The following is a 21,663-nucleotide window of genomic DNA, read 5'->3' as shown; positions in this document are numbered from 1 at the left end:
GTGTTTAGTTGTTTGGTTCCACTGAGTATTAGCATATTCACTGCTGGGCATAAAGTGGTATAAATAAGACGATGTCAGTGAGTTTTTCTCAGCTTGAATAGTTTTATAGAAAAATAACAGATGTTAGAGTTTTAAACGAGCAATTTTTGGGCGCCGATTACTGAACTGTGATAAAAGTGCAGCACACATCTGCAGCTCGACAGGCCTCTGCGTTTGCCTTGTTATTTCTCTCTGCCTCATTCAGGTGTGCAGGCTTTTTTAAGTAAAACCTAGTTAAAGTATAGCTTATCAATCTATACATCCATGCAAAAACACTGGAATAATCAGCTGTGGAGCAAAGCCTTTTTAGCTTCTACAGTGGAAATGTTTGCAACACCAGTTGCTGATTTGTAGCACCGCCCTCCATCTGTGAGCAGGTGGTGGCGGTGAATTATTTCCCCATTAATGCACGCTGATCACACGTGTGGAATAGAAAGCTCCAGCTCCTCTGCAAATGGACTCATTATCTATTTAATTCACTGCTTTCTTTCATCGCTGTGGATAAAGCCAGCAGCAGCACTCTAACTCCAAGTTTTTTTTCTTTATTTCAGGAATCTGAACCAGTCGAACCTTTAATTAAATCACACCCTCAGATCTAGCTGCTTCACTGTGTTTTAACAACATGCCTGCTCACAAGTCAGTGTATATGACTGCATTGAAATTCAGCTGACCACTTCCTCTGCTCTTCACATCCTGTCAACAATCCACTTAGTAACTCCCATGAGAAGCTTGTAGAAAAGTCAAGGTGCCCCACCAAAAACACCTTGACTTTCACATAATGCATGAGGAGCTGTTATCACTCATTCCCATATTTATGTATATTTCATGTACGTTTTCTGCTCCTATACTGGAAAATCGTTTTGAAATTTACCATTGTAAGGTATGCAGAGTATCTGCACACCTTATATACAAATACTGTGCTGGTAAACACCTCTGTGTGTCCCTGGGTTGCGGTGGCATGTAGAGTCTTTATATACAGTTGTGGTAAGAAGTTTGCACACACGGGCACAGGCATGAAAATTAGATTGGAGTTTCTCTAATCCACACTCGTTCAGAAACGTACATATGCCCTCAAACATACACATATACTCACTTTAGTCTTTTAATGAGTGGTGCTGAAGGTTATATAATACCATTCAACTTGCCAAGGCCAAGGCCTGTTAACATCTCATTAGTATTCATGATACATTGCAGCATAAAGAGCATTTATTTGACAGCCCTCATTGGATTTAACTCAGAACAACAGGAAACTCCAAGAAACTCAGAAAATCTAAGAAGGAGAATTGTAGGAGCCATTTAACATGAAAATATTTATTCTAGTGAGAACGTAGGATAAAGCTGAATATGTGATTAACAAGCGTGTGTCACGGCCAAGCGGCCAAACACAAGGAAATGGACTCAGATGCGGACACCACTCAGGTACGCAGGAACTGTGATCAAAGTTAACTTTATTACAGAATTCAAAGAGCAAGACTAAATGCAGAAGGATGCTGAACGCATCTAAACACATCTACTATGAACTAAGAAAGGCAAGACAGAATATTTAATACTTTACGGGAGGCAGAATTAGCATTGCCTCGCTGAAACAAAAACTTCTTGAAGGGATAAATACTGTGAGCAGGCACTCAGCCGCAATAACGCAATACTACTACTTCTTTCACGAAGATACTAAGAACAGAAATATGCTGTTAGCCTACGGGCAGAATTCAAGCGCTTTAAAGTCACACACGGAGAGACACCAGAAACTGACGGAGTGAACTATCCAAACTAAAAGTGGAATGCTGAGTTATCACTGGGTTACCAGGGGAGTGGGGTCCGTGAGGGAGTCTTGGGGCTGTCGTGGACCGGAGGGGGGAACCCGACACCGGGTAACATCCGGAGCAGGAACCGTGAGATGAAGGCAGGGAAAAGAGATCTTACAGTCATTGGATGCAGGCGAAAACAAAGCGTGGGAGGGGGGGTAGTGGTCCGGGTGCGAGAACAGGCCAAGCGGGGGGCAGGCATGTGAAGAGTTATGGAGAAGCTGCGAGCTGGCCAGCAGATAAACAGCAGCTGTGACAGTAGAAAGCACTGACGTCCAGGAGATAGTGATTTAGTAGATGTTCTGGCGGGGAGTGCATGAGAACGCTGGTCATAAAAAGCCCACAATCTGATTACTCACAGTTGAGGTGATGACAAGGAGGCGCGGCAGCTCCGCCTCGAGAAGGAATCACCAGCACGTGGGGCGGAGCCGCACTAACCCAGACCATGACAGCGTGTTACCCTGTGAGTGCAGTTTTTCTCTATTCTCACTCAGATTCAGCATTTTGTCATCATGTCCAAATTCAAAAGACCAAGATAGTGAAAGGTGATGTCACAGTGACTACGCCCATCTTTGATATACAGTCTGTGTGCTGTACTGGTAATCAGTTAGAATTTTTGTTGCCGTGCAACAGTAGTGGCAAATTACGAGGACAGAACAAATAACCTTTGCTGAATTTGATTTGAAGACTTTTGAATTATGCAGTATATTTTTAACCATCAGTACCACGTTCCCACAATCTGTCTGATTCCATTCATTTGTTCGGCATCCGGTGCACTACTCTAATGCTTCAGAGACATTTTATCCAATAAGATAAAAAATCTGGAACAACAGGAAGAAGGGAGGAAACACATGAATAATTAATGAAAACCATGAAAGCTTTCAAATTAAATTAAACGAGTTTATTAAAACGATTTTTTATAAAACATGTTCCTATCAGGCTTACAAAAATAATTTTGAACAGTCACTGTGTGTGTGTGCGTGTGTGTGTTTGTGTATATATATATATATATATATATATATATATATATATATATACACACATAGAGTGTGTGTGTGTGTGTGTGTGTGCGTGTTTGTGTGTGTATATATATATATATATATATATATATATATATATATATATATATATATATATATATATATATATATATATATATATACACACATAGAGTGTGTGTGTGTGTGTGTGTGTGCGTGTTTGTGTGTATATATATATATATATATATATATATATATACACATAGAGTGTGTGTGTGTGCCTATTCAACAGCCATTCTCGGGGGAAACAACCGCTGATTGAGGGAGAAACAATCAGCGAGAGCCTTGTTATGTGGAACCCTGCCATCAGACTTGCAAATAATCACAGCAGCTAATTGATTAAATTCAACAAACTCACATGTCCTCACACATGGCACAGGGTCTCCATCCTCATCATGTCAGCAGCGTGCTCCCAGGATTTCCCCAAACAATATTCCGCCGACAAAGCCGCGTCACTTGTCACAGCGATTTTCATCACCTTGCTAACTTGCAATCGATGAAGTGACAACGTGTACGTCTGATGGCTGCTCCAATAAACAGCGATGCAGATCTTACTAAACAAGCCACTGTCTGACGTTTGGACTCGTGTCTCATACACCCAGTGGAAGGAGCAACGGCTGATTTGTACTTGAAATACTTTGATCACAGATTTACATCTTTTAATCAGCCATTTACATGTGTCACCTTTAGCAGCACATGTCTGTACACACTTATTTTAGTTCTGTTTTGTTCCTCACCACCTCCTGAGGGAAATGTCTGACCGCGTCTGTCTGCCGCTTGGCATTAACCAGGTAGAGTACAGTACATTTTTAAGGCTTTTTCACTGAATTGGAGCCAAAAACATTGTTACGAGAGCAGTGAAAGAAAACTAAAAGGGTCAAGTTGTGTGCCAGAAAATGTGCTTTTGTCAAACTCAGGATGAAAAGTTTTAAAGAAAGCATTCAGCTCTATTCATCAAACTCAAAAATATATTCTGCTTTAATGTCTTCAGCTGAAGCTACTTGTCAGACTCTGTGAAAAAGCAGAAAATGCTTTTATTCAAAGCTTTAAAAAACTTTGAAAGTTTTGCTTGTCGAGACCTGTATGTAAAGCCGGTGCTATAAACAGTTTTTAAGATGGTCAAAGCTAATACACACCAGGTGCAGCCCCTCAAAGTTTTTAGATTTTAGAAATTTGGAAGTAGACGAGGCTCCAAAGGCAAGAACAACTGCCAAGAAAACTGACCTGACCGTTGCACCGAGCTTCCTCCTAGAAGAGGTGTTAGTAACTACACTTATCCAGACACGATTCTTTTATCCAAGTGTACGAAAAACAAGATCAGCTTAGAGCCCAAAGAATTGAAGAGAGCCATTGGGGGACACTGCAGCCAAGATCAGCTCAGTTCAATTCAATTTTATTTATACAGCGCCAAATTACAACAACAGTCGCCTCAAGCTGCTTTATATTGTAATGTAGACCCTACAGTACTACATACAGAGAAAAAACCCAACAATCATATGACACCTTATGAGCAAGCACTTTGGCGACAGTGGGAAGGAAAAACTCCCTTTTAACAGGAAGAAACCTCCGACAGAACCAGGCTCAAGGAGGGGCGGGGCCATCTGCTGCGACTGGTTGGGGAGCGAGAAGGAAGACTGAAGGATAAAAGACATGCTGTAGAAGAGAGACGGACATTAATTACAAGTATGATTCAAGATGAATATGCTGGAACCCTTCTGCAGGTGAAGGCTAATCTTGTTGCCACTGGCCCACTCAGGCGAGGCTTACAGGTTAAACACGTGTGGAAAGCTTCGCAACAAAGGAAGCACTCAGGCCACCTCACTAAAAGACTATCAGGAGTAGCATAATATGTGTTAATGCTTCATCAGTTTCAGCTTGCAGCAAAGAATCTTTGATGGGGTGGCTGTAGCTCAGGTGGTAGAGCAGGTCATCTACTAATTGGAAGGTTGGTGGTTTGATCCCTGTCTGCTCCAGTCTGCATGCCAAATATCCTCAGGCAAAATACTAACGTCAAGTTGCTCTTTGATGCAGTGTTAATGTTAGATAGAAAACAGTGCCTGTGTGAATGAGGCGAGCTGTGCAAAGCTCTTTGAATGTCAAAAAAGGCGCTATAGAAGAAGCACCTGAGCTATAAATGTGAAGGGGCTTCTCTTTCATGACTTTAAATCTGTAAACTGAAAATGTAAAAGTTCAAAAACACTTGACGTGTTTATGAACTTGTGTTTGAGGTTTCAGATGTCAGTTAAAACACATTTTGTCGATTATGCTCACCATTGCAGTCAAAAAGGACAAGAAAGCAGTATGTGCTGTTTGCATTGTGGGTTTTTTGTGACTAACAAGCCCTGTCATGTCATGTGGGTGTGGAGTGTGAGTCAGTTGTGATATCTGGTTTGAAAAAATATGGCAAATATGTTTAAGTCCAGGATTCAAAACAGTAGGAGGAGTTGTCACTGTGCCTGGATCCATCTTTTATATACAGTGTATGTTTTCGACCGCCGTGTCTTTGTACTGACCTAATCTTGGCTGTTCACCTCCTGACTTCAGTGCCATACACTCACAGCAGGCATCAGTTATGAAAATATTAATTTAAAGTTGTGTATGGTATTAGCTGGTTAGGTGGTGCATTTGTTTTTGTTTCAGACTGTTTTTCAAGTATAAAGATTTAATCCCAGTGAAAGAAGGAAAATTGTTTTCTCAAAAATGTGCTGTTGACAGAAACAGAATTACACTGAGCCAGAACAACCATGGTGACTATCTTTTAACTTCAGAGCATTCATCACATTGTTCTCAGTGTTTTTTTACCCACTTCCTGCCATGCTTTGATTATGCCTGTCACTTCATGTAAATGCAGTCTGCTGCTGATATTTCATTCCTGACAGCGTTCAGTATGCAGCAGCACCGAGCTCGTGTTTGCATGCGTGGCACCAGACGTCAGCGCGTTGACAAATTTTCACCCTGGCAGAGAGGCTTTGTACGTTTTCAAGGATGTTTATATAATTCTGTCAGTTCTTCAATGAAAATGACACCTGAGGGATGAGCTCTCCTGAGCTGTAGGAGGAGCTCAGTGTTTTTCACTCATGAATGATGTTCAGCTCTTTTTAATCACAGTCTTTCTTGTTTGTCTTTCAGGCCAATAAACTCAGAACCAAGACCCTGCACAATACACTCAACCCAGTCTGGAATGAGACCCTGACCTACTACGGCATCACTGATGAGGATATGGTCCGCAAAACACTCAGGTACTGTCAGTGCTACGCACATGTGTCCACTTAATGAATGGAAAGAGAAGGAAGGGATGAAAGATGTGGAAAAAAGAAGAAAGGAGTGGTTGGACATATGGATACAAATGAAGAAATAAAAGGAAGGAAGGAGGCATGGGAGGGAGGAAGGAAGGAAGGAAAGAAGGAAGGAGGCGTGGGGGGTAGAAAGAAAGGAGGAAGGGAGGAAGGAAGGAAGAAGGCATGGGAGGAACGGAGGAAGGAAGGAAGGGGGTGTGGGAGGAAGGAAGGAAAGAAGAAGGAAGGACGTGTGGGAGGAGCGAAGGAAGGAAGGAAGGGGGCGTGGGAGGAAAGAAGGAAGGAGGGAAGGAAGGAAGGAGGCATGGGAGGAAGGAAGGGGGTGTGGAAGGAAGGAAGGAAGGAAAGAAGTAAGGATGTGTGGGAGGAGGGATGGAAGGAAGGAAGGAAGGGGGTGTGGAAGGAAGGAAGGGGGTGTGGGAGGAAGGAAGGAATGGGGCATGGGAGGAAGGAAGGAAAGAAGGAATGAAGGAAGGAAGGGGGCGTGGGAGGAAGGAAGGAAAGAGGGAAGGTTGCTTGGGAAGAAGAAAGGAAGGGAGGAAGGAAGGAAGGAACTGGGTGTGGGAGGGAGGAAAGAAGGAAGAAAGGGGGCATTGGAGGAAGGAAGGAAGGAAGGAAGGTGGTGTGGGAGGAAGGAGGGAGGGGAGGAAGGAAGGAAAGGAATGAAGGAGGTGTGTGAGGAAGGAAGGAAGGAAGGGGCCGTGGGATGAAAGAAGTTAAAGGGAAGGAAGGAAGAAACCCCAAAAAAGAAGGAGAGGGGAGGGTAAACGAGTAAGGAAGCAAGAAAAGAAGGGATCATTACATAGTGAGGTAAGTAAGGAAGGAGGAAAGATAGATGGAAGAAGCAATGTAAGGAAAGAAGCAGCAGGGAAAGCAAGAAAGGAACCAAGGAGGCAAGGAAGAAGGGAAGGAATAAAGGAGGAAAGGAAGAGGCAGTAAAAAATGGGGAAGGGTAGAGGAAGGTTTAAAGAGAAGGAGCCAAAAGGAAGGAACAGAGTAAGCAAGGAATGGAATAAGGAAGAAAGGAAGTAGCAAGGGATAGAAGGAAGGAAGTGAACAATGAAAATAGAGGAATAATAGGCAAGAGGAAAAAAATGGAAGAAAATAAAACTTAACCAAAGAACAAAAGGAAAGGAAGTGAAGGGGAAATAGAAGACAAAGTAAGAAAATAACAAACACATCTTATAAGGAAGGATATAAAGGGAAAAGGATGTGTGTAGTGAACATGAAGAAAAATAGAAGGGAGAGTTGGGATAGAATAAATCTGTCTTTTGTTGTTTTGGTTTGCTTAGCTGCCGTGGATCTGTTTTTAAAGGCTTCAGAAGATCATTTTCAGGGAGCGGTGATGTTTGGCAGTTCTCTTCTTCTTGGTTTCTGTTTTAGACTAACTACATTACAGCCCGTGTTTAACAGCAGCCTCTCAAGCAGAAGTGAATGATGATGTTGCTTTTCCTCTTTCTTCCTTTTCACTGCAAGTTTGTATGCCAAGTCTGGAATAGCTTCAGATTGTAATAACAGTTGGGAAATCCTTTATTTGTCAGATTTCCAAATAGCGCTTCTGTTTGGGTGAGAGGACTTCCTGTTTGTTTGGTTATTTGTGTTTCACTACAACACCTGAGAACACACAAAAACTCCATCTTCCTCAGATAAATGCGGTGCCTCTTATGCAATGGAAGCACTTTGTTTTTATTACTTCACCATTCTTTGCTCCTGTATTTTTACCAAAGTGTTAACACTGTACAATCAAGTGGCGGAGGTAGGTTATGCAATCATATGCATAATCATTTTATACATCCCAGGTGGGCCGTATGCAGTGGAGGATTTCAGTTTGCTTTTGTCTTCACTTACCCCCAAGCACTCCAGTAGCAAATGTGTTTCTAGAGTTAATGTTATGTGCTGGAATGCCGTGAAAACATTTCAGGGACTTTCACAGCATTTCATTTACCGGCTCCATCGATTTGTCCTCCAGTTCACTTCCTCAAGATAAATGTGGGTGGAACAAGTCCTCAGCTTAATGATCCTTTTGGTTTGTTTGTGCCTCCTCTCTGAAAAAAAGTGTTGTTCCTGAAATAACACACAGGTGTGTTTCTACTTCAAAAAGCTGGAAAAAGTCCCCACTAGTCTGGGTGGTTGGGATTGTTTTACATGTTTTATATTAAAATACACTCTTGTAAAATAAAGCATTGCAAAAGTTGTTTTTCCGTTTGCAGCACGCCGAGGTCCACCCACGAATCTAAACTGACCCCCTTGAGTCAAATTTGACCCCATGGGTTCTCCAGGGTTAATTTATTAAAGATCCCTATTTATGTCCTTTTGGGCTCTGCTGGAGGTCTCTTCCTGTCAAAAGGGAGTTCGCCCTCTCCACAGTTGCCAAGTGCTCCTCATAGGGAGATGTTGTAATTGTTGAGGTTGTTGAACTTAGTTAAACTGTAACTTCTTTTTTTTTCGCCTGCTTTTTCTAATTTCACTTAGATTTGCGCACTAAAACCTCGACTGTTGTTTGGGGTAAAATACTCCTCTTCACAGTTGTAATCTTATTTAAAACATGAGAAACTGGTGGTGACAGACAGATCTCACAAATGCCATAACCCAATATGTCAGAGCTGAAAAGCTCATTAGAACTGTAAAAACTCTGCTTTTGCCTCTTATACTGTAGCTTCATGCATGCTTGCATGTTTCAATAAATCATTGCACCCATTTAATGTCTTCAAAGATTTCCAGCCCATTCTGAGAAGCAAGCGCTTTCTAAGAAGCAAGCCCGTGCTAAGAAGTGAGGTTTCTCTGAAAGTCTCCCTTCTTAGAATCAGTTAACACTAATGGGCATGTTTTATGCTGGTAACATTTTGCCATTAAATACAATGTTTATCTTGATACAGTACTGTGCAAAAACTTCTTCATATTTATCTAGGAAGATTAGAAATGGGTGCAATGATTTATTGAAACATGCAAGCATGCATGAAGCTACAGTATAAGAGGCAAAAGCAGAGTTTTTACAGTTCTAATGAGCTTTTCAGTATTTGGTATGATGACCTTTGTTCTTCAACACAGTCGAACTTTCTTACAATTTCTTTAAGTAGTCTTCAGGACTGGGTCTCCAGCCTTCTTAAAGGACATTCAAAGCTCTTCTTCGAATTTTAGCTGGTTGTTCTTCTGTTGTCTGTCACGATCCCACACTGCTTCAGCATCGTTGAAATCTGGGCTCTGAGGAGACCAGTCCGTGACTGACAGTGTTCCTCTGTGTCTTCTTCTATCCAGGTAGGTTTTTAGTCTTTCACGGTGGTATTGTGTGATAGATTAAAATCAGATGGTTCCTTTTTGCATTTATAATTCGATTGAATTTTGCACCAATGGCTGAAATCAGCCCCAAACCATGACAGACGCCATGTTTTTCAGGTGGCTCTAGACCCTCACAGTCATATCGCTCTCCTGACCTTCTCTGGACCTCCTCTGTAAGAGCTGATGATCAGTCTGGTTCTTGTATAATTTGGCAAACTGCAGCTCTTTTCCTGTTTCCTTTCCTCAAGAATGGCTTCTTCACTGCTCCCCTTCCAGGCCATTTCTGATGAGGCGTAAACAAACAGTAGGTGGATCAGCTGAAGAGCCCGATGCATCTCGCTAGTTCTGTGTCAGGTGTTTGCTGGATTTTTGTTTCGCATTTCCTAAGGACGTGACTTTCAGATACTGTTTTTTTAGGCCTGTCACTTTGTCCTCCATTTGTCCAGCAAACAAGACAGAAACAAGGGACACACAACATTTTTTATCACCTCTATAAGTTTACACAAGTGATTACCAAATCATCACAGAATGTTTGCAAAGGTTTTATTGCATTACTTCTAACAGCTTGAATGTAATTTGTGAAAACATGCTTTGCTACTACACAATATAAGCTGCAAAGCACTCGCTGTACTTCTGGGACAGCGGGAGTAATTGCTGGACTGCAGTGACCGACTCTCAACCTTATCGACACGCTGCAAATACGCGACTGTATTTTGCTGATTATTTTGTGTTGCGGAGCAGAAAAAAAAATACTGTATTGTTACTGGACTGAATGCCACAACAACAATGAAGGCCTGAAGCAAATGTAGCAGAGATGAGATGTGACAGACACTGTGCACACAAGCCAAAAGATCTATTCACACACACAAAACACCTTTATTAACCATTTTCCAGAAACAATAGACTGCGAGAAAAGCATCCATGCTTCCAAAACAACGCAACCTATTTCTTCTTGGAAATTGAAATTTGAATTTAGCACCTGTCCAGTTATTTTCACTGAGAGTCTGATTGCAGCACGTCCCATACAGTCTACTGTATTAGTGATGCATATTAACATAATACAACATCCTAACGCTGTGCGGTTCCTAAAGGCTGCATGTTTTCCTCAGTATTGCAGCTGATTATGCAGCGGAAAAGCACTTGAAACAAACAGTATTCCCCAACACAGGCATGCTGGAGCCGTGAGTGTGAATCATGTCACGTTAGGGCGGTGGGCGCTCTCTGCATTTATTGAAAGCATAGGTCTGCAGGGAGCAGCAATAATTGGCTTTCATTATAAATTTAATGAAATGCTGGCGAAGAATATAGATCTCCAGTAAAACACGAAGCTCATTTTGTGGCCCCGTGCACCTTTTGGTCCTCAGCGGCTTTGACTGCAAGAGACCTTTCGGTTCCCCATCAATCATTAGCTTTTGTGACTGTAGCCTACTGTGTTATATTATAAATCCGCGTCTTTATTGTTGTTAAGAAAGGACGCCGTCTTGCACTGAAAAGAGGATTTGTTTTGTTTGTGTGTTCAGTGGAAACAAATGCAAAGTGGGCACATAATAGAAATCAGTAAACAGGCGGAAAGGACAATGCGCCACAGCACAGTTCGATTCGTGCTGCACTAATTGAGTAAATAAGACGAGCAAATGGAGATGTGTTCAAGATGAATTCGTGACTGGGTCTCAAATGACTTTGACATGATCGGGAACAATGTCAAATTTTTCTCGACGTCTTCTCACGTAGAGTTTCCCCTTCCATCTTAGTATGTTTGAATCTTTTGATCCGTGCACGGTTGAACGCTTCCTCGTGTATAATTATCTCATCATTTCCTGTCATGCTGATAGAGTCTGACAATGATCCCTGCAGAACTACTTGGTTGTAGCTTCAGTGCTCTGTGTGCTGTGGTCCTTCAGATTTAGCAGCTGTGACTACAAAGTACAAATTGAAGCCCTGTGAAGGTGGATGGTGGAAAATGACTGGTTTTATGGCTTTAAGCCTCCTCTCAGCAACAAACCCTAACCTAAACATCGCTTTGCTCATGTCCTCCTACACTTCTGTTCTTGTCATCTCAGGATTTCAGTGTGTGATGAGGACAAATTCCGCCACAACGAGTTCATCGGGGAAACGCGAATCCCTCTCAAGAAGCTGAAGCCCAATCAAACCAAGAATTTCAACAACTGCCTGGAGAAACAGTTACCTGTAAGTTCACTCCAACCCACACACACAGCTGCATTTTTATGTTGTTTAAACGTGATCGTGTTGTTGTTTCTTGAGGGGCTGTACTCACAACAACATTTTAGATCCTAAAGATTGTGCCAATATTACAGACATGGCTCTGCTGTCTGATAGACATGTTATTAAATGCCATGTGGAAGTTTAAGTCAAAATTTCCACCAAAGAAGAAGTTCTGTATGAATTGTCACATCGTATCATTTTATCGATTATAACAAAAATAAATAAACAAAATCTTCTAGATGAAGAGAAAACCAAGCACATGATTTGCATTGATGACATTCTAATCCATGTTTGTTTTCCCAAATGTGCAAATCACCATGCAACAAGTGACACTGAATTTATGTGCAAATATAGGTGTGACAGCCCTTTAGTTATCAAATTAGTGGGCAGTTTAATGTAATTCAATTTGAAAAACAACGACATACATTTCACATCTTTACTGCAATAATCTGATAGATATTTCTTGCTTTGTAAAGCTCACTTTTCCCCTTTTTGCACATAGAAGCAACATATTTCTGTCCCAGGTGCAGTTTTTGCCAACGTATCTCAACCAGTTTTCACCAGTTTTCACCCTACTTTCATATTACTTCTTACTTCTTGGATCCTTAGACCAAATTGTAAACCTTACTGTGTCCGGTATACATCTGCCTAGCTTAAGATTAAAGAGTAATTTAGTCATCATTACAAAGCATAAGGTTGTTCCAGTATATTTCCAGTGGAGTCACTTTATTCTGCTAAGAAAACACTTCAAATACAAATCTGTGAGTAAATAAATTGATCATAAGAAAGAAACTAACACTTCTGATAAGCAGGTCATGTCAGCAGAGCAGAGCTGACATGACCTGCTTAATTATAACTAATGTTGCCAGGTATGAAAACTGCCTTGAGAAGCAGTAAGCTTGAAGTCATTGTGTTTTTTCATTATTTATTTGTGTGTAACAGTGTAACTGCATAGCATGTAATACTCAACATTATACTCTGCTCAGTGCAATATGTTAGGTGTAGGCCGAGACCATAATCATCAGCAGCAGTCCATCATTTTCAGTGTATTAAGTGACTCCAGTGTGGCTTAGACTTGGCAAGCTTGCTCATGTTCACAAAGACCAGCACTGGAACAGCTTGATTTTCCACATCTGTTGCACTGTATGACCATCTGACCGGGAGTGATGGGCCGTCAAGGCGGTGTAACTTTGACGACGTCTCTCTTCAACATGCATGAATAATTGATTTCATAATGCTGTGCCGATTTGATCTCTGCTTTTACCTCCCAGGTTTCACAGTCCGTGCCGGTGAACTTTCAAAACATCTTTATCCTTCACCTACGTTTGACATTGATGCCTAGGAAAAGTGGCAGAACCTGTGCAATTTTAAACTGCACCAAACTTTAGTTTGCATTAAGTAAAAGGTGACCCGTTATTATCCACATTTTAATCACAGTTAGTGCATTATGTTGTTTAATTTTGGTGGGGGGTTTTTTAAAAAGGGAAAGAAACTGCTTAGGTATCCCCAAGAGATCGGAGGTCTCAGATAACATTTCTTGAGGTCTCAGACCTTAATGAGCTTGTTAAGACTTTGTTTTTTTCCGAATAAAGTTCAGGTTATGTAACTTTCAAAGCTTTATAAGCACACTGACTCTTCAAACCTTGGCTCTTCTGGTCTAGCACTCTCAAAACTGAAATAATTGATACCCATTAACCAGATGAAGCAGCTAGTAAAGTGTTTTCAAGTATCAGTTTCATCAGTTTGTAATGTCAAACTAAGAAACAGCAGTTGACAGGGACAATACAGCTGAAGGTAAAGTCTGAACCACTAAAAACATTTCAGAGAGGGTCATAAACCCTTGTTTTGAATGCAAAAGTTTTTCGGGAAGATTTATCAGAATAGTGGTGCACTGTCCTACCATTCATTAACACCTGCCGCAATTTGGTACCCTAGGAAAACTCATCATGGAAGCATATGATTATTTGCTCATGTCAAAGTTCAGAGTCAGAACAAATGAGCAAACACATCTTTAAATGCTGATCAGTTGAACCAAACTCTTGGATCACTAGCAGACGTTTGGGGGGGGGGGGGGGGGGGGGGTGCAGATTTTATTAAAAACACAGTTTTTCAACTCTTAAACTTGGGATAAAATCAGTCCTGCAATCTGGCTTATTCATCCAAAACAAACCTTAAAATCCACAATAGGCAGTCTAAAGAAGCAAAAGCTTAAGATGGCTGTGAAGGTTCTCAGTCATCCAGGTCATCGTAGTCAAAGGAGCTTGCAAAGAAAGCGTCTGGACTTCTTTAAGTTACTTGAAGACGTTTCACCTCTCATCCGAGAAGCTTCTTCAGTTCTAAGGTCAAATGGTGGAGAGTCCCAGATTTAAACCTAGTGGGAGTTTCCCCCCACAGAGGGACAAAAGGACCCCCTGATGATCCTCTAATCGCCTGAGCCAAGGTGTGAAACTGGGTGTGGGTCCCAATCAGCCAGGGTTTCGGGTGAGCTCATTATGAAACCTGGCCCCACCTTATCATGCGAATTCCTGAGGTCAGATGGCCCAGGGTGTGAGTGGGCGTTAAGGCGTCTGGGAAGGGATCTCAAAACTGGATTATAGATGGCAGAGAGTTGGTGTCGTAAACCACAGCCTCTGTTCAAAGATGGTCGCTCACAGTGGACATAGATGGCTTCTTTCACTCCTCTTTCAAACCATCTGTCCTCTCTGTCCAAAATGACCTTAGAACTGAAGAAGCTTCTCGGATGAGAGGTGAAACGTCTTCAAGCAACTTAAAGAAGTCCAGACGCTTTTCTTTGCAAGCTCCTTTGACCAAAAGCTGAAGACTTTGCTGAACATCAGAAAATATCTGCTGTCATTTCACTGTTTCTGTTCAGATACACAGCTGCATGTCAAAGCCTGAGCTACAGTTCTGCACGGAGAGTAATTAAGGAAGACATGCGGTCTGTTTTATTGATAACGTAACTCTAATTAGTTTCACTGGGACAGAATGTGTGTGTGAACAAATTTAAATATCTGGTAATACTAAATCCAGATAATAAGTGGTGCATTATAATAGTATAACAAAATCTCCCAACAGGGCATGGCATGGTGCTCCATATAATAGATGTTGGTAATTGCAAGAAACAACAGGACCCGGGAGGATTTAGCTTAAAGCACATGACAGATTAGAGCCTTGGGTTTTGAGCCCATAAGTGGGGTGCGGGAGTGGATTATGCGTTATGAGAGCATGGGAGCGGAGTGAAGTATCATTGAACTGTGATTGAATATCCTTTTGAAAATGCCTACATAGTTTATGGTTTAAAAAAAGTGGATGCAGTGTAATTCTGGACCATCCATATTTGGAGTGTGGAGCACAGTCTTGTGTTTGGAGAGACAACTTCCTGTTGCTTCACTCATATGCTTTGTTGTCCATGTGGGAGTGAGAAATAGCATCCAAAAATACAAAAATATGCTTGTGCATAAACTGGGACCAAACAGCTACTATTCATTGAACAATCTGGGCTTTCATTTTGTACCGAGGTTTGTTTATGTAAGTGGATGTTGTGCTTCCAAAAATGACCACATTTAAAGTGTATTGTAGTCATTTGCCATTCAAAGATTTGAGCATTTTGGGGAGCAGAAAGCAGTATTAGTGTTACAAATGCTATTATTTGTGTTTAGTTAGTAGTTTAGTAGTAGGTTAGTAGGTAAAGCAGGTAAGTTTACAATTTGCAACATTGCATCTAAATGTTTGTGGCAAAAATCTGCATATCTAAGAGATAACAACCAGATGAGGGATTGCAAAGTGTGATCAGTAGATACTGTCAGTGCTGACATGGAACAACGTGACTCACAGGTATATCTGCATGACACTGCTGCCTGCAGCTTTACAACAGCTATCTACAGCAAGGAGAGGATGAATTTATTCCACGCACAGCAAACGTACTCTTTAATTTCCACGTTACTATTTGTTTAGTAAAACTAGAGTTGATTTTAGAAGATGGGTAGCTCAGATTATCGCTGTATAGGTTTTTAAGCAGAGCAGATATTTGCGTCAAAGGTGACAAATGTTTCATTTCTTCTTCAGATAAGATTCATGCTATTTTGGACCACCCTGTCATATGTCATGTAACAGGGCCTCATAGGCCTTTTTCACACAGATTGCTTCAAGGCAAAGTGAAGTGAAGCTATGACTGTTGCTGTTTAAAAAGAGAAAAGGGTGTTTTCTGCTCTGTTTGCGCTTGGATGAGGAGCTCTGTCTGAAAACAGGAAGTTGTTTTGTGTGCCGGGGAGAATAGAGCAACCATTTAATCATCTCATCCAGCAGCTCACAGTGCCTGTCTTATTGATGGTCTTGACAGTGGAGCCTTTTAACTGGCTTCTTCGGCTTATATAAAAGTCAGTAGATTGGGTAGAAAACACAGAAAAGCTTTGATGTAACCTTAAAGTCTTAAAGGTCATTTTTCAGGGTCATTCTGGGTCATATGAAAATGTATATTGTGTTCAGGAATGTACATAGATTAGTGTGTAATTTTATCTTGCAACGAACTGATGCATTCTCATAAACTTAAAATGAATATATTAAAAATACATAGGAGGAGATTTGTGGTTCATGTAAGCAGCCGTGTTACCTCACTATATTTGAATACAGTGGTCAGAAAGGACACCTCCCTTCTGACTAGTCACGTTTTACGTGTCTGGCTAGAGACTGGCCAAATATATAATGTAGTACACCCAAGGCAGAAAAGAGAAGAAAAAAAAGGTGTAGACATTCGAGTGCAGTGGAGCGACAAAAAAGAAATTAAAATGCAAAGGAAAGAGACATCACGATCATGATCTTAATAAAATGTGTCCACTTCCTCCTCACCTCAAGTCTCGTGTAATTAGTTACAGTCTGACAACATATGAGAGTTTATTCACCAAGCGTGAATAAACACTTGGAGAAATCTTACACCCTTACTACAAATATAGTTTCACTAACAGTGGCTAAAAGTAGCTAACAGGGCCAATCAGTGGCAGTTATCGACAGTTGCCCCATATCAGACTCCTTTCACAAAGTTTTACAGCCATTTCCAGAGTAAATAGAAGTGGACAGTTATCCAGCATTGACAGCTGAGGTAAACAGCAGACTGATACATTTGTAAATTTGGTTCTACTAAATTTATAAAGTTGTTACTGTTTTACCTTCTTCAACAGAAAACTACTAAAATCTTTGTAAATACTATGATTTTGTAGTGTTTTTAAATTTCAGACATCTTCCCCTTAGAACAGTGGTTCTTAACCTTGTTGGTGGTACCGAACCCCACAAGTTTCATATGTGCAGTCACTGAACCCCTCTTTAGTGAAAAATAAAATGTGATTTTTTTCAAATTCAAGACATAGATATGTTTTTTATTGGTGCACAAAATGAGCCGTGCATGTCACGGTGGAGGCTCTGCCGAACCCCTGAGACCGATTCACCGAACCCCTAGGGTTCGATCGAACATAGGTTAAGAACCACTGCCTTAGAACTTAATTGCACAGTGTTAGAGATCAGTGGGTGACCTTAGTCACAAAAAATAGTTTTTCCCCCAATCAGTTTAGTGAGTGTTTGCTGGAGGTTTGCAAACCATTTGTATACACATTTACAAATGACACTCAGACATGAAAACATGGAGAATTCTTAATTTAAAAGCTCTTACAACAGTATATTCAAGGCAGCACTTCATCTATTAGAATATAGGACCAATGAATATTTTGCTGACATAAAGACTGAGGAACACTTTGTATGTTTTGGTAATTTCAATGAGGCTGGACTGCTGTGCCTGCCAACATTGCGAGTTTGACCAATTGCCCATTTTCAATTTAATGGATGAGTCTCCAAGCCTGGACTCTGGATCTGCAATGAGCACTGGCACCAGGAGACGGCAAGAGGCCCTGAACAGTAGAAGCCAGCAGCCTAATCTGGCAATGAATCTTGGATCAGTGTCTCTGTACAATACATTTCTGTATTCCCTCAACTCAGTTGGACATGAAATGCCTTACAGACCTTTATCTTTCTGTTCTCTCCGACGAGGTTTTCCCACATTTCTGACATCCAGGGGTTCTAACACTTCACTTCCACACAGATATGTTAGTGTTCTTAATGCTATATTCTTTACATTCAAGGAGACATCTTTACAGTTGGTTGGAAACTTCAGCGAATTTTATCAATTTGTTATCTTCAATTTTTTTGGAATGATAAGTCAGAGGCTAGCCTGACAGTTTGTTGTTAAAATGCATGAACCACAATATTTGGAGTTTTTAAATATTAAACAGCTAAGAGCTAATCATTCACTTACACAAGGCTCCAACTATCTGGCAACCGCAGGAAAATACGTGTATTCACCAATTTCTGAGTAGTTCCTGAAAACTGCTGGCTGTCATTGGATGAAATCATTTGCAAACTGGATGCTGAACAAGAAAACCAGTCAAGATAGTTTGCATAGAAGATGGAGTCTGACTTGTCCGCAAGCACTGGAAAAAGTGAAACCTAAACCAAGGGAAGGGAGGAGCCTCTTCCCATATAATACTTGTACAATAATAAGTCTTTTTGCAACCTCAGCAGTCTGCCCCCGGTGGCCTATGCTGGCTTCACTCTTCTGATCTGATCTGATGTCTATGGCAGCGGTCTCCGGGCCTCGGACCGGTACCGGTCCGTGAGTCATTTGGTACCGGGCTGCGAGAGTTGAGGCTCAGGTGTGAAATGTATAGTTTTCAGGGTTTTTATCAGTTTTGAGTGTTATTTTGTTATCGTTTTTACGATAACTCGGTTTTCCTGGGTCTTTTCACGTGTGTTATGAATAAATCTTCTTTTTTTCGGTACCGGTACTAGTTTTATTTTGTTGTATTTATCCGCGACACCTTAAAGGCGGGTCCGTGAAAATATTGTCGGGCATAAACCGGTCTGTGGCGCAAAAAAGGTTGGGGACCGCTGGTCTATGGCATTGTCTTGTTTTTGGGGGCAGTCTCTTGTGACTGTTCAGAGAGCTGCATTTTTTCTCCCTTAAGCTTTGGCTTCATTTGTTCGAGTTTGCTGCTTTTACCTCATTGAAATCCACTGCAGACATTGACATTTTTCAGCATTTCCAGCCAGACGTGGGAACTGAAGTTTGAATGAGGAGATAATCACATTAGTACAAGTACAAACGAGGCGCTTCGTGTTTTTTTCCTTAAAGGCGAGAGAACCAGAGACTGAGAAGCCTAAATATTCCTCTTAAGCCTCTGAGCAACAATTTCTCTCACCTGTTTTTACCTCTGCTGTTACGGCACAGCTTTACTTATCCTCTCTGCGTGGAATATGTGTGTGAATGCCAGTGCTCTGTATGCCTCAGCCGCTTCTCTTGCATCAGCACAATAGTTAGCGCCCCACTGTTTTCAGAGAGGTGTTGATCTAAGAGATCCTACCAGGACATTGGCAGGAGATGTATTCCAACCCAGCTTCCTGTTGCACACATTTAAAGCCTCAAATCCTGAACTACCCACACATTCTCTCAAAGAGATTCAGACGTGACCTGTGTCACAGACAAACACTGGTGTTCCTCTGAGCATGTCAGAATTTCTTTGTTGTATTGTTACCATAAATAATACAAAAAGATGGAAGCTTGTGGGAAGGGGTTTCACTTTAAAGTGCATGGCTAAATTTTTGAATTGATTACTGGGAGAAAAGTGTGAACCAGTCAAAGACACCCTCCCCTTTATCCTGGCATATGATCAGACATTTTTCTTGGTAATACCTCTGTTTCCCTGGTAACCCCTGAGGGACTGTGTAATACCTGGGACCCAGTCAATACACTTGGAATATTATTGTGCTGGGTTGCTACCTACTGTATGCGCTGCTTTGTTGTCAGTCTTTGGAGAAAATAATGAAGCGAGCACAGAGTGAGACATATTTCACTGTATTATTTAGCACCGTGCCTGCTTTCATTCAGAGTGATGTGGAGATGCTCTCATCGGAGGTATCCGGTAATGCTGTGCATTAAATTCAATTAATGGACATCCTCTAGCCAATCATAATTGAGTTTTCCCTGAGGCAATGGTACATGTAGCTGGAAAATGTAAAGTAAACACCACTGCACGGCAGAGTGTTTGGTTATGTTAATTGATTTTATGTTTGAACAGATTAATAGAAAAAGGAAACGGGGATTCATAAAAGCTGCACGAGGAGTCACATCTTAGGAAACATCCATAAATTTTAGTTTGAAAAGCTTTTACTACATTTAGGCTTTGCATTCAAACCACTCCAGTGTATTAGGAACCCTAAAACCACTAAACCATATGCTGCTTTTAGTTTGAAAAATGAAAATTGAGCCAAAATGTTGCAGTTAGGATTTGCACATCCTTTGTGATCTCCTTCTTCTCCTGTGGGTGCTCCTTTCCTGCTGCTGTTCCCTTATTTCCTTCTAATCTGTTTCACACCTGCATGAGCACCTTACACATGCGGGTTACTATCAGAAAGAATCCCCCACGGTGGATCCAAGCAAAGAGACTCAAACTATTTTGCCATTGTTTTTCTTCTCTAGTATTTCATACAAAGATGGTATATAAAAGATGGATTTTGTCGTTGTGATGCCACCAGTTGGCTTGTAAAGTCCTGTTTAAGGGATTGTTTGACATTTTGAAAATTATGTAACAGATTTATTCATCATACAGTGATTTTTGGGGTGTGTGAGATGAAAAGGAAAAAAATAGTGCCAGCATCCTCCTCTGTCGCACCAACCCTCTGCAAATCCTCCTCACTACATCTATGAATATTCCCTGTGGGCTTTCTCTTTTCTTCCTGCCTGGAAGACCCATCTACAACATCCTTTGTCCAATGTATCCACTATCCCTCCTCTGCACATGTCCAAACTATTGCAGTCTTACCTAAACTGTCCCTCTGAAACACTCTTATCTACCGTATTTTTCAGACTATAAGGCACACTTAAAATCCTTTAAATTTCTCAAAAATAGACAGTGCACCTTATGTATGAATTCTGGTTGTGCTTACTGACCTTGAACCAATTGTACACGGCGCTCAAAAATCTGTCAAAATGTTTTAGTACAACTTATTAAGCTATGAAGCCGCACAGCTTGGTGGATTGTCGGAGCATTACGGCTATGGAGTTAGAAGTTAGCAGGAAGTTAGCTCGCTAGTTTCTAGCTAAACATGATAAAGCATGTTCTGACTGAGAGATTTCTGAAAAAATTAAACTTACAGCTCTGCTATCACTTCCAACATGAATGAAGACAGAAAACTAAACAGCAGTGATGTTAGTAGGGTTACTGAAGTTAGACTAGCTGGTATATAACGATGTGCTACGTTATCGCTAGCGACACAGCTATGTTAGCATAACATAAACACAGTGAAGCTGGAGGATGAACGCTAACCTTTTTCCACTTAATAAAAGTTAATGTGAGGGCTCCCGATGGTTACAGACAAATGCAATGGCACGGTAGGATGCTGTAAACGGACCAAACTTCAGTCGAGAGAACAACTGAGATAATCCATGACAATACGAGGTTAGTCATTAACAGAGATGGGCATTACTGTAATTCGATTGCTTTTTTCAAGTAACGAGTAAAGTAAGGGATTACTATTGCAAAAAAGGTAATTAGATTACTGTTACTTTCCCGTAAGCACGCTGCATTACTGCGTTAATAAACCGTGAGTTTTTTTTGCAAGAGTGTCTCATGACAGTGACGTAAGCAAGTGCGACATTCGTGGCAACAGCTGTGTGCAGATCAACAATGGATAATATATCAAGTGTGGGAGAGAGTATGAGCGTGCAGCGTTTAAAGCGTGGAAGTACTGACCTTACTTTGAGTTTGATTTCGTAAAAAGTGACAAAAACATTAGTGTCCGCTGTTCACTGCGTGGGAAGAAAACTTCTTTTTACAGCGAAAAAAACCCTAAACTTCCAAGCAAGCACCGAGTGCACTATGACGTAATGGGAAATTCACAGAGAAACTCGCGGATTCTTCCACTGACCGCTGCGGCACACCTGCACCA

At 41.2% G+C, this 21,663-nt stretch overlaps 1 protein-coding gene and 1 long non-coding RNA gene across 3 annotated transcripts in view; both read left to right on the top strand.

Annotated features, from left to right (window-relative positions):
• Window positions 1-21,663, top strand: part of doc2b (double C2-like domains, beta) — a 190,640-nt gene that overhangs the window by 132,289 nt on the left and 36,688 nt on the right. For both annotated transcript variants that reach the window (XM_085173762.1, XM_085173761.1), the window contains 2 exons: window positions 6,011-6,120; window positions 11,514-11,640. In XM_085173762.1, coding sequence (XP_085029888.1) covers window positions 6,011-6,120; window positions 11,514-11,640 — 237 coding nt within the window. The remainder of the gene's footprint in view (window positions 1-6,010; window positions 6,121-11,513; window positions 11,641-21,663) is intronic.
• On the top strand, window positions 14,480-16,746 carry LOC146510428 (uncharacterized). The gene is made up of 2 exons (XR_014876318.1): window positions 14,480-15,306; window positions 15,340-16,746. It is a non-coding gene; the product is annotated as an uncharacterized LOC146510428 (long non-coding RNA).

The sequence above is a fragment of the Neolamprologus multifasciatus genome, chromosome 10 (assembly GCF_963576455.1).
Source record: "Neolamprologus multifasciatus chromosome 10, fNeoMul1.2, whole genome shotgun sequence".
Taxonomy (NCBI): domain Eukaryota; kingdom Metazoa; phylum Chordata; class Actinopteri; order Cichliformes; family Cichlidae; genus Neolamprologus; species Neolamprologus multifasciatus.
Note: the sequence above shows the minus strand (reverse complement) of the source record. Positions and strands in the feature narration are given on the sequence as shown.